Here is a 19,444-nt window from a genome sequence, read left to right as displayed (position 1 = left end):
CAAGTGAAAATCTGTGATAATTTCATACGTAATAATTTCGTAATTTATTTATGTGTACACTTTTTTTGTTTATTAACCTTTGACCTCCCGGTTGGGTCAGAGGTTACCAATATGTCCGACTGTTGGGGGGCCTAGTGACTGACAGCTGATTGCAGACTTACTTCAGTTAAACTGGTAAATTGTGACGTCTTATGTTTATCTATATATGTATTTTTTTTTGGCATAGCTCATTTACCAGTGTAACTTTAATGAAATGCCAACAAGGAAATTGAAAATGGAACGGCTGTGCATGATTTGAAACAGAGAGTGTCTCTGTTTGAAAGCATAAGCGTTACTCAGTATACACTAGGAAAGTACAGTTATTATTATATTTTGGCATTTTATCAGTCCAAAAACATTTGATCAGTACACTTACGTGGGACAGAAGCCATAACTGGATGAATGCACTGGCAAGGGCATATAAGTTAATGCGGCTTGACTTTTTACTCAAATACACTCAAATATACTCCAATACACTCAAATACACTCAAATATACTCAAATACACATAAAATATACTCAAATACACAAAAATATACTCAAATACAAATGTATTTCACACATATAACCTTATTTTGTGCGTAAGATGGTCGTTAATAAGCGATCAGGCTACGATCTTGCGAACTATGATACCCGGATCGGTTGGGATATTTAGGCTTTACTGAAATTGACTTGGAATTATCGAAACGTTGGGAAATGGGGCTTAAATTAGCATTATTTTCAGAGAACAGAGCCAAATATTTGTTCTGAAATGCTCAACTGTATCATATGCAAAACATTAGTGTTTTATTTGACCGAGAAGTAGTTTAAATCAATGTTTTAATCATTCGCGATTCACGGCCCGATTGTCGTCAGAGTTGAATTACAGAAATGGCCGATAATGGACCCGAAATCGATATTTTCATAAGAGAATGGACTCAATATGGTATTCTTTGGTGTCTGTAGAGGTCATATGTAAAATATCTTAAATTAATTTTCACTAGAAGTATTTTGAAATAATTGTCAAAATATCCGATTTACGACCCCATTGCCGTCAGAGTTAAATTGTCGAAATGGTCGATAACGGACCTGAAATGAATATTTTTATGATATAATGGACCCAAAATAGTATTCTTTTGTATATATAGAAGTCACATGTAAAATATTTTTTATTTATTTTCCCAAGAAGTATTTTAAAATGATAATCAAAATAGGCCTACCCCATTCACGACCCAATTTTTGTTTACGCATTGGGCGCGAATAAAATAAAAAGGAGCAGGAAAACTGAAATCCGGATTATCTACTCACAAATGCAAAAATACTCATACTAGATAGCTATAATTAATATTTAATACAAGAATTTCTATACTGTATTTGATTCTCTGTATAAAATTGTTGTCAAATTTGTGGTATTATGTAAAATAATTCATTTTTATTGATCCCCCCCCCCCCCCCCCCCCTCACAAATCCATATTTCAATCTTTGAGTAATTAATTCATTGAAAATTGAAGTCAAGGCAATGAATTAATATTTTCCGTAATAATTTTTCGATAAACTGTTAAAAAGTTTCCAGATGATTTTTTGTGCCATGCTGTCATAAAATTTCAGTTATAACTTTAAAATTAAATTACATGTAGTATGTTAATATGATAACCAAGTTGTCAATATCCACAAAGCGAGTGTAGTCTACTGTAATCTCAATCACTGAGTGGATAGCATTACATATGAATATAATTATTACTGTAAAATAGCTGTAGTATGAAGAGATATGTGACCAACTTTAGAATGAATGATATCAAATTTAGATTATATCTCAAGAGCAATAGGTGGATTATTAGAATTGACTTCCAAATGAAATCAACATATCCGTGTTATGAATAATATCCATTCTAAAAAAAATCATCAGCTGTATAGTTTCCATTGAGATTGATCTCTTTTCTACTTTTCCCTTCTTTCCCCTATTACTTATTATTCATTTGATTATGTTGGAAACCTAAATTTGAAGTCTAAGATCTTAAGAAAAACTTTTGGAAATGTATCAATAACAGATTAAACTGTTGAAACTGATGGTGGGCTGGCTGGCTGGCTTAAAGCCATTTTGTTTTCCTGATCAGACTAAAAGATAAATAGGAATTGTTGATGTACTTCCATCTGATGATGGCAAAAAATCTTTATTCCATAATATAGATTTTCATTTTTTGTATAAATAAATACTTAAAACATACAACCACTATTATATGTAAGAATGTTGAAAGTCATATTAGTTGTGTTGTATAACTTCAATTTATGTTATTACCTTAACTTGGTGATGAGTAATTAGATTATGAGCATTATAATATGGCCATGGTTTACTACTTAATAAGATCAAGTTTCTGTGTGATATATTGTTTGGTTTTATTTACTGGACAATATTAATTTACCATATTTTAGTTAAATTTTATAAATTACTCCACCCCCCTCATTACTTTCACAGATATGGATGTTATTTCTACAATATTTGTAGAGCAATTTTTCACACCTGGGGAGATGATTGACATGCCTGTGTAACTTACACTAATTGACCAGTGTATTGAAAGAGTCCCCCCTAAGGCTATAACTGAACTGTCCAGGTAATGAAAGGGTGTCACACCTGTGTTAGCAGGTGGAGAGAGATGGGTGAGGGGGAGGGGGGTCCTATAACCTCCAATTTTTACCTGTGAGATATACTGAAGATTTAATTTTCTAAGACCTAATTAAACCAGATATAAAATGAACTATCTTAAACTGGTCATTTAACAGCAGTATAAAAACTCAAGTTTAAAGATGAGTATGAATTAAAAATATTGTATTAGGGACTCAGCTTGTTACTCTTCTTTTGCACCTCGCGCAATTAATATTAAGTACATCAAATATATCATAATTACATTAAAATATAACATAAGCAATGTTAAGAACATATGCTCTCTACAATTATAGCACATTTTGCCAAAATAAGAATATATGTGATAAACTCATAATAAACCTTAATTTATATATAGTATACCACAATATCCCAAAATTTGTTAACATAAAAAAGAAACAAAAACAACATTAAACTGATAAAAGAGGCATAATACAAGCAAAATATTTCATATAGATTCTATGGAGACCCTTAAACAGTTCAAGGAGAAATAAGTTAAGACCATCAGGTGTTGATTCATATGGGCTTCAAAATTTCAAAATTTACTCTGTGATGATATGATTGAATATTATGGTCCATAAGATGGTTTTACTTCTTATAAGTAAACTTCAAGGATTCTACTTCAAGTGCACTAAACATGTATGTTTAACGTTTTCCATAATTAGGTAAAGGCTTAACGCATATCTTTGTTTTAACTTTTAATTTCCTATCAAAAACAGAAATACACCAGGATTGTATATTAATATATATGTGTACATTTATATATTTAGATGATTTTTTTTCTGTGTGAAGTAGGCATATCATCTAAAAACAAACTAAAAGCAAAAAAAAACAAAAAATGCAATACATGAATTTTATTCAATTTTATTTGAGAGGTTGCATTTTGCCTCAATATACTTATATACATGTATACACATGTATATATATTTGCAAAAATCATCTGTTCATAAAGTTGTTAAATCATCTTTTTATTACTTTACCAAATCCTGGTGATATTCATTAAGAGACTGAATTCAGAAATTTATTATTTCTTATGGAAAAGTTCATCAGACAAGATAAAAAGAGATGTAATTATTAAGAATTATAGTGAAAGCGATCTGAAAATGAAACATTTACAATCTTTTATTTTAGTTACAATAAAAATAAGAGCATTTTTTATATAGATTGGTATAGAAAAGGATTTATATAAAAAAAATTATAGTCAAAGAAAATAGCAATGGTAGATTTTACAGCTATACAGAATTAATGGAGAAATTCAATATTCATACTAACTTTCTCACTTATCAAAGTGTCAAAAGTGCTATAAAAAAGAATTTTTCCAAAGAAGATATCTCCAATGAATTCATAAAACTATCTTACATACCTGCCAACTTAGATTTTTTTTTCAAACAGAAAAGAGGAGCAAGTTAATTTTATAACTGTCTGTGTAAAAATAATATAGAATCTACTGGAAAAAGGAAATGGGAAGTATTGTTTGATTTTGATGAAAATACATATATAACACAAGATGCCACAACATTTTAATCAAATAAAGTTCTACAAGATTTCCACTAGTCCGTTTGGCTACCGGAATTTCAAACCACTAGCCCGGGTAGAAAATCTGCTAGTCCCAGACTATCGGGCTACGTTTAAGTTCGAGCCCTGTGCCAGGAAAAGAGTCTGTCTTTATCAGCTTTGAAAAATTACATCAAAGAAACATACCACACTCCAAGATATTGCAACCAGTAAAAGGGGAAATCATCTGAACTTCTTTAATAAGGACTGGAAAATATGGGAAAGACTACTGGTCTCTACAAAAATTATAAAAATGTTTAAAGGTTTCATTCTATTTTTGGAATTTCATATTTTATATGAAACTATACATTTGAAGAACGTGTAGCCTATACTCAACTTAGGCTTTAGAAAATGCTGACCTGCTTTAGATTTGACTGGAAGGACTTTAAAGTATTCATTTTATCAGTTATAATCACAGTTTTCTGTGCTAATGGAAATATAAATACAGTATACATACTATAAAACACACGTTAGCTTTTACCTTCCCACAAACAGACAGAATTATTGTCAAAGATCTACATTGTCCTTCACCTTTTGATCCAAATGACCCTGACCTCTCACCCGAAGTGACCTAGCTTTGTCTTGGTCAGGAGTTGGCCATGATCAATAAGTATGAAAGTTAAGGAACTATTGTGGATGGGCAGACAAACAAACAAACATACAGAGTGATTACTATAGGGCACCTGTATGGACCTGATTAAGAAAAACCATGTCATTCCTACATTAAAGGAAAATCTTAAGGATTTTTTCCTATTGGGCTCAACACTAAGGGCTCCATAGGTCACAGAACACATTATATGAAGTCATAATTAATTTCCTTAAATTGGCGGCTTTACATGGCTCAAAGACGGCTCAGACCAAAGTTGGACAAAAACCTATAACTAATTTGAAATAGAAGAAGGAAATTTGCCCATCAGATCTGAAGAAAATTTCAATCTAAATAATTTACAGAGGAAAATTGTGCTACAATATGCCATGAAAATAGATGAGACTGGACAAATGTTTTTGTTCATTCTAATAAAAATCTTGTCATTAATGCAAGAGAAAATGATAAAACACATTTTGATTTAAACATATTTTATTGTATCTTAATTTATACATGGGAATTGGGCACAAGTTATCAAACTTATATTAAACACTTTCCCTATATAATTTTACATACATATAATACATTTTTTTTTACAAGATTACATATATTTACATATTAGAGAGAGAGAAAGAGAGAGAGAGAGAGAGACGAAGTTCAAACTTTTCACTTATCAAAACACTCTGCTGTTTCTAAAGTTCATCACATCCTGTGCCATGGTTAGCTCTCTCCGTTCGCTTCTGATGCCTCCTGGAAATTTGATTATCTTTTGCCATCGGCATCGGAATAGATATGATATACGCACAAATAAATTTACACAGATATATATAGAGAAATAAGGGGAATTAAAATCTATACAATAAAACACATGAACAATAGTGCATCAAACACAGTCATTAGTACATGTATTGTTATATTTTGAGTATAAGTGACACTTGGACAAGGACGAACGGAAACTTTTCCTTTAATCCATGATGATTCCGTTTAATGCTGAAAGTGACTATAACCTGACAAAAAGTCTATTTACTCAACTAAAAAAAATATTTGTGCATGAGTAAATTATTCTTTGCATACATAGCATTTTATGGTTTATGTATTGAAATCTTAGAGTATTTTGATTGAGTAAAAATAATACATGTTATATTTTATATATTTAGTAGAAAGAGACAGGCAGACTAAGATCCTTAAAAAATAATAATAATCAAATATATTTGTAGGAAAGAGTCAGGCCTTAAAAAACATTAAAGAAAACCAGACTGATGTTTTCAATAGGTATGGTAGGGTGTATAGGAAAAGGAGTTACCTCCCTTGTAAAGTTGTTGGTTTGGTTTTGTTTTTTATCAGGCCTTATGTCGTAATATTTACAAATTAATAATCACATCACATACAAATTGATGTTATAGAAGTGAATTTTATTTGTATTTGAGTATTTTTTTGTGTATTTGAGTGTATTTGAGTATATTTGAGTGTATTTGAGTAAAAAGTCAAGCCCAAGTTAATGTTTTTTGTTTGATCTAACGTACCATAAAAATCTCAACTTCAGCGATGCATTTCTGCATTATGCAACCATTCAATCACAGGCGTTTGAAGTTCTGACTGTAAACTGAGATATAATACCATATATAATATTATAAGAATTAAGGGTATTTACTATAAAAAATATAAGTAGTAAATACCCTTATCTTTATACGGTATTATATCACAATTTACAGTCAGAACTTCAAACGCCTGTGATTCAATCCAGGGTAAATAGGCCTATATACATTGTATATTACAGGGCTTTTTCTCACTGGTTTTGGAAGGGACCTTTTTGTCTCTTTTTGGGAAGAAAATTGATGAGTTGGGAAACATTTTTTTCAGGAGTAAACAGCAAATATTGGGAATTTGCAGTCTGTGACATTAACATTTTCAAGCACAATAGTCCGGACAAGCAAAATGCAGTGTTTATTACAACAAATATATTGAGATTCAAGGATATTCCACTAGTCCGAACCAAATAGTACTAGTCATGGGCATAGGACTAGTGCCTAACGTCGCAGACTGAATTTGGCTTAAATATGAAATAATTTCAATTTGTTACCCATTAACGGCCCCAAAAAGCTCCCAGAAAAAGCCCTATTATATGTCCTTGTTCGATCGAATTGAAATTTTGCATAGTTAGATGATGACGTCATAGATGTTACAGAAAAAAAATATTCAAAAAATCTAAATGAATTATTTGGTGTGCAAAATGTCCCTGGTCACTTGAGTGTACATACCTTTGCCAAATGAAGTCCACAAAATTAAATGAAGATGATTCTAAATATTGACTGTACATTGTGTCAGATGAAATGAAAACTTGTGATTTATGGTTTAATCATTTGTGGTAAACATGGGTATCTTTAGCTATCAGATAACTCTATATTTCTGACTCAGGTCAGTGTTTACCATGAGATAATCAACAGCCACGTCTAAAAATATACCTAGATAGGACATTGTCCGATTTGTATACATGTTTGTTTATCATTGATTACCAGTTGCAGAGTAACAATATTTAACCAGACAAGTGCCCTAGGACACTCAATTATATTAATTATTGATTATTACATATACTTATTATTGGTTATTATATTAATTAATATATTAGTTATTGATTTTTATATTAATTATTGATTATTATATATACTTATTATTGGTTATTATATTACATGTAATTAATATATTAATTATTGATTATTATATTAATTATTATTATTTCTTTCAGGAGAGGGCGTTAAATGAGTTATGATAACTTGTGCCTGATCTCTTTGTCTCTTTATTTGACAATAAATTATGTCAAAACTAAAAACCTGTTTCTTAATTTTGAATGTTTGAAGAAACTAAAGGGTACATATATGTTATTATGGGTTGAAAAAGTTTAAGTAACTCGTGAAGTTAATCATGATTGACTATAAACATTAATTAAATATTGAAATTTGTCATGAAATATTTAAAGAGTTGTCATATATGTAATATATTGGTTGATACCGAGAGGGAAACAGGAAGCAATTAATGTGTAGTTTGAGCTTATTTAACGAATAGCTACAATTCAGTATTAGTAAGTAGTATATATAAATTTGTATATATTATATATGTGCCAGAGAAAATTTTATTTGAAAAAAAATATTGATATATTTCTGTAAATCATGTATTTGTATTTGTGACTATTTTCGATTCTTGAATAAAATTTTATAGCAACATTAGAAAGAGTAATTGGCCTCAGAAGAAAAATTGACTTTCAGCAGTTTAAACAATAATCATTGCTAATCTTTCTTTTCAGTTTGAAGTGAGAGCAAGTCCGATGGCTACCAGTAAGAAGCTAGCACTTACCAACAACAGTAAACAAAACGAGGCTATCCTCAAAGAAAGAGTAAAAGAGGTTGGTTTTGGTGTTTAGAATTCTGACTATGATTGTCATTTATGCTAATTTTCAACAAAGTAAAATATCTGTATTATATCCTGATAAAGTATTGTTTATTTAATTGATCAAGATCCAATTGTAATTGATAAAATGACAATCCTCTTAACAATTTTTGATGCTTTATAAAATTTATTTGACTCTTTTTTTTCCCACCATTCCAGCTTGAAGATGAGGTGACAAGTCTGAGAAAGCGGCTAGATGATTTGAGGAAAGCTAAGAACACAACCGTTCTGAAGAGAGAGAGAGAAGTTTTGGAAGTGGGGACACCATTTAGTAAACGGTAAGTGGGAAGTATGTAAATAAGTCTATTAGGGGCAGGGCTTTATCTGAGGGTTTGTTGGGGCCATTAATGGGCCCCATTTCCAATCGAAATGATTTCATATCTAAGCCAAATTTCAAAAATTTGTAGTTTACTCCTGAACAAATCTTTCCCAATCCACAAATCTTTGCCAATTTTTTTCCCAAAATATTAGGCAAAAATGCTCTGTCCCAAATCAGTGAAAAAAAAGCCCCGGGGGAGAGTTCAGGGGTCAGGAGGAGAGGTCAGAGTGATTAGTAGAGGTCAGGAATCAGGAGATATGGGTTTGTAACCTGGGGAACGACTGGATTTGAAATTTTGATGATTTTTGAAATATGAATACACAGTCATATGTGTTCACATCTGATAAAATTATAATCATGATAATACACTTTATACCCGATAGTATATTTATCTCCTGATCATAACCTAGATATAACCTTAGTTGAAAGAAAAATAGAATTAAATAGAAAGTTCAATGTAGTTTATCTACCACTTAATTGATTTATTGTATGTGAAATTTAATACACAATTACTTAATTTGTTGGAATTACTTTAAATATTCAAGTGATCAGATTTGATTATAAGTTATCCTCAGAATATATAACAGTTGTCATATATATTGAGTCCGGGGAATGTAAATATACCGGTAAAAGTTCAAGCCAGTTAAGTTAGATTAAAGAAAGAAGCAAGTCCACAAATTTTAAAGGAAGAACTATAGTTACAACTAACTTTATAATTGTCATTTACAGAAAAAATACCAATACAGTGTACTAATTATTTATGCATATCTAATTATATATGATATATAAAACCTCTCTCCAGGCCAATGGGAGGGATTAGTGTAATTTAAGTTGAAATAATCTTATTTTGCAAAATTGTAAAATAAACGAACTGTAGAAATAGGGAGGGGTGGCCAGTATGACTTATCATCCAGGAATTAAATTAATTTACAAAACATTTACAGGGAGACAACAGTAAAGGCAGCACCTGCTTCAGCTCCACAGAATCCTCCGGATAATCGTAACAAAGAGATCGAAGAACTCCGGAAAAAATTTGCTGCTGAGGTTGAACTGTTAAAGAAACAGGTAAATACTGCCCAAGAGTCTGTAATCAAAGATAATTACGATAAGGTATTAATATACCTCTTGTGTTACCTTGTTGTCATGACATCTCCAAATCTTGTACAGTTTGCCATTCACTCTCAGTTTTCCATTGACTTTTATCAAAAATGATATAGTGCTAATATTTTACATAAAGGTTGCTATGTCAGGATCAAACACCTTTAAATGTGCATTCAGTAAAATGTTTTGAACTTCGGTAAAGTTTTGCATTCAGCTGCATTTTCTGTACAAGTAGGATGAGGGACATACATGTTTAACAAACTGTACCTATTTCATAATTAAGCACTTTTTATACATTTTAATTTGAAATAAAAACTTGATCCATCACTTTTCTATTTCTGAGCCATTCTCAACTTCCTTTAAAAAATCAGTTTAAATAGAAGTTTGGTCTATAAATAATGTAATGTCTAGCTAGGTCCGACTTTGACTCATTTTGTTTTCAGGAGAGTTCCTGTGACCACGAGGTTGTGATTGAGGCATTGCAAGGACATGTCGGTAGTTTAGAGGCCGATAATGCAGCACTGGTAATAGAAAATACAGATCTGAAAGATAGAGTTAACTCCCTTGTCACAGATCTCAGCATAAAGGAGGCTAATTGGTGTGAAATGGAGGAGAAACTCAGGATACAGGTGAAAATCTAATTTTGATTTTCAGAGTTTAAACTTTTAACATATATAGTTAGTTTTATTTGTTTGGAGAAATTAGTGTCCACCTGAGTTAAGTTCTAAGACATCTCAATCTGAGACAAGTTCCAGACATCTCAATCTGAGACAAGTTCCGGACATCTCAATCTGAGACAAGTTCCGGACATCTCAATCTGAGACAAGTTCCAGACATCTCAATCTGAGACAAGTTCCAGACATCTCAATCTGAGACAAGTTCCAGACATCTCCGTCTGAGTCAAGTTCCGGACATCTCAATCTGAGACAAGTTCCAGACATCTCCATCTGAGACAAGTTCCGGACATCTCACTCTGAGTCAAGTTCCGGACATCTCAATCCGAGACAAGTTCCAGACATCTCAATCTGAATCAAGTTCCGGACATCTCAATCTGAGTCAAGTTTCAGACATCTCAATCTGAGACAAGTTCCGGACATCTCAATCTGAGTCAAGTTTCAGACATCTCTGTCTGAGTCAAGTTCCAGACATCAGTTAATTATGATTATTTTATGTGATTATTGATGAAAAGTGATGATTTGTTCTATCAGTTTTATATCCTTTTATGTTTAAGGTAAAAGTGACAAAAAATCCAGGAGTTTCCACTGTCAGATTTTTTGTTTGTAGTCTGCCATTCGATATGTTGTGTATTGCTAGAATTTATCTTGTTAATTTTAAATGCTTAGTGTGTTGTGGGTGATCATTTTGGGAAGCATTTTCTGTGATGGCACAGTCGTACAGGATACTTAAATAAAATAATACAATAATCATCAGTGTTATATATAGGTCAAGTCAGTTTTGATCGAGGACATCATTCTCTAAACAATAAACTGAAAAGTTATTCAGATGCAATCAATTGATGAAATTAATATTAATTTTATAATGTCTGTTGTTTATATTTATTGGTGATTTGTTTACAGATAAATAAGGCGTGGGGCGATAAGTACAGGGAATGGATGGAAAAAACAGAGGGCAAGATCACAGAGCTTCAACAGACTAACACACTACTGTAAGTTAGGATATATAGGATAAAACTAATGTTTATAAATAACATACTTAAGTTCTCAGCTAAACTTTTTTTCTTCGAATGAATAAAACCAAGTGTAAGTCAATTTTTGTATAAATAACTGAATCGATAATGTTTCCTCATATGATTTTTTTCTCTGTCCATAATTTTGTGTCACTGTTATGTAATTCTACCATGATAAACATTTCTGGGACTTCGATTTAGTACATTTGTTGTTCCGTTAAGCATACGTAATTATATTATCTTAATCTATATTTTTCTTACAAAAACAGAAGAAATATTCTTAAAAGTAATTATGATGGAAAACTTTACTTGCATCAGACAATATCCTCTTTTTATTTTACATGTGCTAAACTTCATTAGTGATATATATATTGGACGTTCTAGCTTACACAGCTTATTACCACTTGACATTTTATTAATAGAGAGCTATGCTTCTATCAGTAGAAGTTGTCCTAACTGACCTATGGATGATGTCTAAAATAACTCATTTTCATGTTTGATATTCACACTTTTGTTGAGCTGTCAGTTTTAAAATAAATCCATTGTTTCCTTAATTATAGGCGGGGCTACCTGAAAAATCACAAACCAGGAGATCCAGACCCTACAAGAAGAGACCCAAACATGTGATTCTGACTTTCTGGTGCTTCAAAATCATACCTAATGTGACAGCATTGAGCCTTGACCTTTACAGGATGTCCTCATCTGTATAATGAAACCCTAAGTGTAAACAGACAATGAAGGAAAAGCTCAAGTTCAAATTCCTTCCCTCTCAATTGTTTGGTGATAAAGATGTATAAATATGAAATGTTTGATGTGATAGAACTATGATTTGCTATGTTTTTGGTCGATAAGGAACCACAAAAATAGATTGATGTACGTTATGTATATCAAAATGCTTAAACTTTTAAAATACTATTTACTTTGTAAGGAATTATTAATCTACGAAGTTTGTACCTCAAAACTAAATAGCTCAATAAACCCACAGAAAGGAAGTTCCCATAACTGTTTAGGATATGAAAATACAACAAAATAAGGAGTATTCTGGTGATTTTCACTCAAAACTATTTTTTGAATATCTGTCATTGGTTCTATGTGTAAATCATAATTGCTATAGGATATGAATACATTACATACATTCTGGTGACTTTCACTACTGTCAAATTGCCCATTACAAACCCATTAAAAAGCCATTACATATGTTGGGATTACTTTTGTACACCTTTAATGGCCCCTAAAGTAATGGCCAAACCCATTACAAACCCATTAAAGTTTTCACTAAGTAATTGCCATTACAATGTAATAAGGCCATCAATGATTAGTTTTCAATGTAATGGGCATTAAACCTTATGGTGTAATGGGCATTAAACATTTTGGTGTAATGTAATGGCCATTAGGTTTGGAGCAAAACCATTTTTGTAATGCCCATTAACGGTGTCATTACTTTCTGAAGTGTACTCTGTAATGGCCATTACATTTCGTCAGAAAAGGTGTAATGGCCATTAAAGGTGTACAAAACTAATAGACCCATTACAAGAAAATACACTTTAATGGCCATAATTTTTACAAATATAATGACCATTACTTTTAAAGTACAAAAACTGTTCAGAGATCAACATAATTGAAATGGCCATTACGTTTTTACAAACAAAAGTGTAATGGCCATTATATATATACAGGTATACAAAATTAATGGACCTACATGTGACCATTACATGAGACGCATTCAGAAAATTTAGAAAATGCATTTTACCGCTTATTTTCATCAAAGTTTGTCATGAACTGTATCACTATGCATGTTTGACAATATCCTTGTACTTGTAGTCCTTCCATTAAAAATTGCATTCAAATTGATCCATCATTTGTTTCAAATTTATAACTGCTTCAAAAATGGGTATTGTACACAATCATGTGGACCCAAAATCCTTTTAATATTCTTCAGATACATGTAAGAGTGATTTATGTTCATTATTGCATTAATTCTCAAAGTACATATGATGTGTGTTTGTACAATTTAGATAAATAGGCAATATAATTTAAGAAATGGCAAAGCTGTTTGAATATAATGTACATTATGTAAATTTAGGTCACATGCATGGTGATTGGTTTTAAGTTAATTCTTACCTATAAACAGGTTGACATACTTCCAGAGTTGAATAAATCATTTCCTGGTAGTCTTGTATTAATCATGAACCAGGTATGAAAGATAAATACTTCCCTTCATTTGTAAAATAACATGTTGTTCATCTGTGTGAGAAAAGCCTCATGGCTGCTATGTATTGGAACTCTCCTGCTTGAAGTTATTGGGCGGGAAAAATTTGGCGGGAAAATTTGGCTGGAAATTTGAAGTTTTCTTATTGTAAAGGGGTTTAGTAAGCCTGTACAGTTTCCTTATTCTTCTTTAAAGCTAACAACAAAATTGTTATATAGACATGGAATTAAACAATAACAATATAATAAAAAATAAGATACTGAAATAATACATAAATTTAAGGCCAACAATTCATGGTAGTATATTGAATATTGTCATAATTATGTATTACAATATGATGTGATGATATTTGTAACAATTGTAATGGCCATTACATGAAAAAAATGTTACTTATGAGGAATTGCACATCAGAATAAAAAAAATGTAATGGCATTACATAAAGGCACCATTCAGTAATGGCTATTGCATTATGACCATAATTTGTTATGGTCTTTAAATGGAAAATGTAATGGGCATTACATGAAGGTACCAATAAGTAATGGCCATTACATTGTGACCCTAATTTGTTATGGCCATTAAATGGAAAATGTAATGGGCATTACATGAAGGTACCAATAAGTAATGGCCATTGCATTGTGATCATAATTTGTTGTGGGCATTAAATGGAAAATGTTATGGGAGTACATAAAATCCACAGTTAGTAATGGCCATAACATTATGATGACTCCACTCTAATGGCCATTACAAACAGAATAAAGGCCATTAAAAAAATACAAAACATGAAGTAATGGCCATTATTTTGTTAATGACCATTACAAAGAAAATATTAATAGGAAAGTAATTGAAATTTCGAAAAATAATGCCCATTACATTACTTAACTCCAGGTTTGTCCCAAAAAAGGAAACGAGAAATAATGGCCAATTTTAATGGAAACAGTGTTTTTAATGGGTTTGTAATGGGTTTGTAATAGATTTGTAATGACTTTGCTGGGCAGTAGTGTTTCACTCAAAACTATTTTTTTGAAAATCAGTCATTGGTTCCACGTGTATATTCTAGCTGTCTTAACAAATGGCCTTGTCATAAATATTGTAAGGCACATGTATAAAAACATTGTTATGACGTCACATGATGTCATATGACATGTCACAAGAAATCATGGAATTTCAAATCATTCCAATATATACATGCATATGCAAAAGGTCATTCTTCGAACTAGTCTGTGATATTTCCATTGTATTGATGACTGTGATATTGTTTTATATAAAAAGACTTTTCTAAGCCTTGTATGAAATTTCTTGTTTTAAAATTACTGAAGTTGCCTTATATATAGATTGATTTTGATTTTGTTTCTTATGTGATAAATTTGTCATATTGATCAACACTTATGAATTTTGTGATATGTTAATTTTTTTTACCTATAAATCTTTTAAATTAAATCATTCCAATATGGATATTTTAGTTTTGTCTTAAGATCAGACAGATCTTATCTTAATGAACTTTATTTTAATGGATGGGTATACGAAAATATTGATGGTGTGTAAATACGTTGTGCTGTATACGGATAGGAAAAATTCACATTAGTGTAAAAAGTAACCCCAAATACTTCATGTTAAAGTACCCCCAAATATTTCAGCTGTATATGGATTGGAAGAAATTACATTACCACTATATGCAGTAGGGTTATTTTCAATATTGACATACATATGTAATAGTGTATTTGTATTCTTTAGCCTTTCACGATTTTCATGGCTTTGTTGGATTACATCACATATATATGCATATATATACCTGTGTGTCTTGTCTAATCTAAAAATAGTAACAGTGCTAGTGACAATGTATATTTAAAACTATTGTTATGAAGGACCTATATATATATCACAATTGCTATTTTTTTCATCTGTTTATTTATATTTTGTTTGAAATGTTTATCAGATTTGTACATTTACGTTGTTTATTTTACTAGTTTTATTTGTTTACATAAAATGTTGGACGGTTTCAAAAGTCTCCAATCTGCCAATGAACTGTCCATCAAATGTTTTTATGTTATGAATTTGTGAAATATCTGATGAATGTACTGTTTGAGTTTTAAATCTATTACCGTCGAGTAATTTTTTCAAACTTTATATCATTTTCTTTGTTTTGGTTTTATTTGATAATTTCTTAATTCTGTTAGAATAAGGTTGCGCATTTCAAGATCGGGTGTAAGATTTCATCATTCATCTGTCCTGTGCCTCTTGTTTTGGACAAATGCCTGTTACTAGTTAAAAAGGACCAAGATGTCTGGTGATGAGACTTCAATATGAATCTCAGTGTATGATATTAGGTCTGTATCTTGCTATTTATGCCATTGGATGCCTGAAAAGCCGAGGAACAGACTAAAGGACTTTGACCAACTTTAGTGGTCATTTGAGAAAAGATTAGTAAGGTATGACTCTGTTGTTTCTACATTAGAATTAGTTATACAGGCCCATCCGTCCTGTTGTTTCTACATTAGAATTAGTTATACAGGCCCATCCGTCCTGTTGTTTCTACATTAGAATTAGTTATACAGGCCCATCCGTCCTGTTGTTTCTACATTAGAATCAACATATTTTATAAATAAATTGTATTTGATACCAACTTTTATATTTGTATTGTTATTTTCTGATCTTACTGATCCACTAGTATCACAAGTTTCCGCTCCGTCCATATTGTACAATGGTAATTAACGTAACAAATCGCTTTATTCCTTGAGGCATTTTAATTAATCTTCTTTACAGTGGTAAAGGACCATAATATATCAATACTGACAATTTTCAGGTTTTTTGGTCAAGGTCAAGGTCACCTATTTTTAGCAGAGGCCATTAGGGAGTAATACCCAGTATGCTTGGTGCTATTGTACTTTTCGGGGCTTCACATGTAACTCTTTATTTCGGTTCATATGCTAAACATTTCGTTTTCACACATGAATCATATGTTTTTGACCTTAGATACTGCAATCCAGAAAATTTCCAGATATCTTTTGAAGATATTGTTTCCCTTGGTATGAGCTAATATGGAAAGGTGACCACTTCTTAACTCAATTTTGACAGGAAGTAATTAGAAAAAATACAAATACGTACAGTGTAAAATATTATTATCTGTGAACGTAATTCCTGCAATTCTCGGGAACAGTCCCCGCTTTGACATTAAACCAACTCAAATGTTTTGTGAATGTCAATGTAGGCTATCTTACACATGTACATCGATGTGATTTCTTACTCCAGAAAACATTCATATATTAAGATCTTTGATACAGCTATGTAGGTATGACGTCAAATTAACCTACAATATGTAATATACCAGATCTAATTTAGAAGCTTTAATTTATTTTTGGATACCAGCTATAGTTAGCTGTTGTGAATCATCAATGTAAAACTAGTTGAATTTTAATAAATACCGAAACGTCCAACACACTTATTTCATGATGCTTGCATGAACTTATGACTTCTATTTTCTTGGATGAAAAGACTAAATCCACGTAAAAATAAATAAATGCTTGATCTTCATGGTGACCATTTAAAAGATCAAGTGTTTCGGAAGGGTAAGAGTTTTCCGCTGAATCGACGGCACCAGCCATATAATAATATAAATGTAGGTCACGACAATACCAGCCATGTGATATAAATCTAGGTCACGACAAGATCAACTACATATAAATCTAGGTCACGACGACACCAGCTATTTAAATCGATGACACGACGACACCAGCTATATAAATCTAGGTCACGACGACACCAGCCATATGCTAGAAATTTAGGTCACGACAACACCAGCTATATAAATCTAGGTCACGAAGACATCAGCCATATAATATAAATTTGGCTCACGACGATACCTGACATATAAGTCTAGGTCACGACGACATCAGCCATATACATCTAGGTCATGACGACATCAGCCGTATAATATCAATCTAGGTTACGACGACACCAGCATTATAAATCTAGGTCAAATCACGACTCAGTCATCATCTCAAATGAGAATTAGGGTGGCTAAAACGGAACTGCTGATCATTTTAAAAAACGTCAAACATATTGGTATCACCCAAGGGAATATACTATTTCCAAATGAGATCCAAGATGTTGACTATAAAACTTTCCACATGGTCCTCATCAACCCGTATCTCTCGAAACTCTGTATTATTAACTTATCTGTCGGTAGTCGATATCGGTCATAGAAATCGTGCTGTCGGGAACAAGTACATGAATATCGAACTAGCTAGTACATATAAACACCACAGATATGGAGAGAAGGGATGCTACTATATAGAAATGGGAAATTACGCTGATCATTTGGCTTAGTTGTAAGCTGTCCTTGCTGGTAATGTTTTACGTGAAGATCGAGGTAGGCAGCTGATGCTGAAAAGTCTAGTGTACACGATCAGTAATTTTTTATTTTTTTTTTATTTAAAGATAACACGTCGACAATATACCTTTAACTGAAACTGAACATTTGAACTTCTTTATTCAAAGTAAAAAATATATAATAAAAAAGCCTAAAAAGCACTGGACTGGTATACTTTTTTACGTTGGGTGCTGAAGTGCATATACATGCTTTAGAAAGTGTTGCTACATGGACATGTATACATTGCTTTTTGGTTGCTTTATGGTACAGTCATCATATTTTTATAGGAAAACTGCGAGACAGATTTCAGTCATATACATGTATGTTGAAAAGGGGATCCAAAACAAAGTACAAAATTACGGAGAAAACATATTTGATATAACATGCTGTTTACCACCCGAAGTCCTACAAAATATTGTTCAGAGAACGAGCTCTCAAATTTATACAAAATATCACTAATTCATGCAAAATATTATTCATAAAAAATTCACAAATTTATATAAGCTATCATAAATTCATACGAAATGTCACATGTTCATACAAAATATCACAGATTTATACAAAATATCATTAATTCATACAAAATAGTATTAATTCATAAAAAAATATTATTTAGGTAGTCGCACTTTAACTCAAACTTCCGGAAAAAATACGATGTTACCCGAGTTATAATGATATGCAGGTACTCGGCAAACATCGTAATCATACAAGATATCACAAATTCATATAAGCTATCACAATTCATACAAAATATCACAAATTCCTATAAACTATCGCAAATTCGCATAAAATATCACAGCAAAGCGAAATATCGTCCAGGGAGACATTCCAGTAAAACAATACATGAAAATGGTACACACACTTTCATACAAATTACGTAAAAGTTGACGAAAAACGACAAAACACAATTATGTTTAAAAAACAGTTCCTCTATAAGTACTAAATCACTGTGAGAATGAGGTGAAAACTACAACACAGACTGGAGAGGTCATGTACCACTTACTCGCTAACATTTAATGATGTATTTAACACTCACTCACAAACATTAAATGATGTATTTCACACTCACTCGCAAACAATAAATGATGTATTTAACACTCACGCACAAACATTAAATGATGTATTTAACACTCACTCACAAACATTAAATGATGTATTTCACACTCACAAACATTAAATGATGTATTTAACACTCACTCAAACATTAAATGATGTATTTAACACTCACTCAAACATTAAATGATGTTTAACACTCACTCGCAAACATTAAATGAGGTATTTAACACTCACTCACAAACATTAAATGAGGTATTTAACACTCACTCACAAACATTAAATGATGTTTAACACTCACTCGCAAACATTAAATGAGGTATTTAACACTCATTCGCAAACATTAAATGAGGTATTTGACACTCACTCACAAACATTAAATGATGTATTTAACACTCACTCACAAACATTCAATGATGTATTTCACACTCACTCGCAAACAATAAATGATG

The 19,444-nt window shown here is 31.5% G+C and overlaps 1 protein-coding gene across 1 annotated transcript; it reads left to right on the top strand.

The window, feature by feature from the left end:
- The first annotated feature begins 90 nt into the window (after positions 1-90).
- On the top strand, positions 91-12,517 carry LOC117340797. The gene is made up of 7 exons (XM_033902566.1): positions 91-174; positions 8,115-8,213; positions 8,417-8,535; positions 9,521-9,641; positions 10,121-10,306; positions 11,255-11,343; positions 11,925-12,517. The coding sequence occupies exons 2-7, from the start codon at positions 8,136-8,138 to the stop codon at positions 11,989-11,991; spliced, it is 660 nt and encodes a 219-aa protein (XP_033758457.1). The 5' UTR covers positions 91-174; positions 8,115-8,135; the 3' UTR covers positions 11,992-12,517.
- The last annotated feature ends 6,927 nt before the right edge of the window (positions 12,518-19,444 follow it).

The sequence above is a fragment of the Pecten maximus genome, chromosome 13 (genome assembly GCF_902652985.1).
Source record: "Pecten maximus chromosome 13, xPecMax1.1, whole genome shotgun sequence".
NCBI lineage: Eukaryota > Metazoa > Mollusca > Bivalvia > Pectinida > Pectinidae > Pecten > Pecten maximus.
Note: the sequence above shows the minus strand (reverse complement) of the source record. Positions and strands in the feature narration are given on the sequence as shown.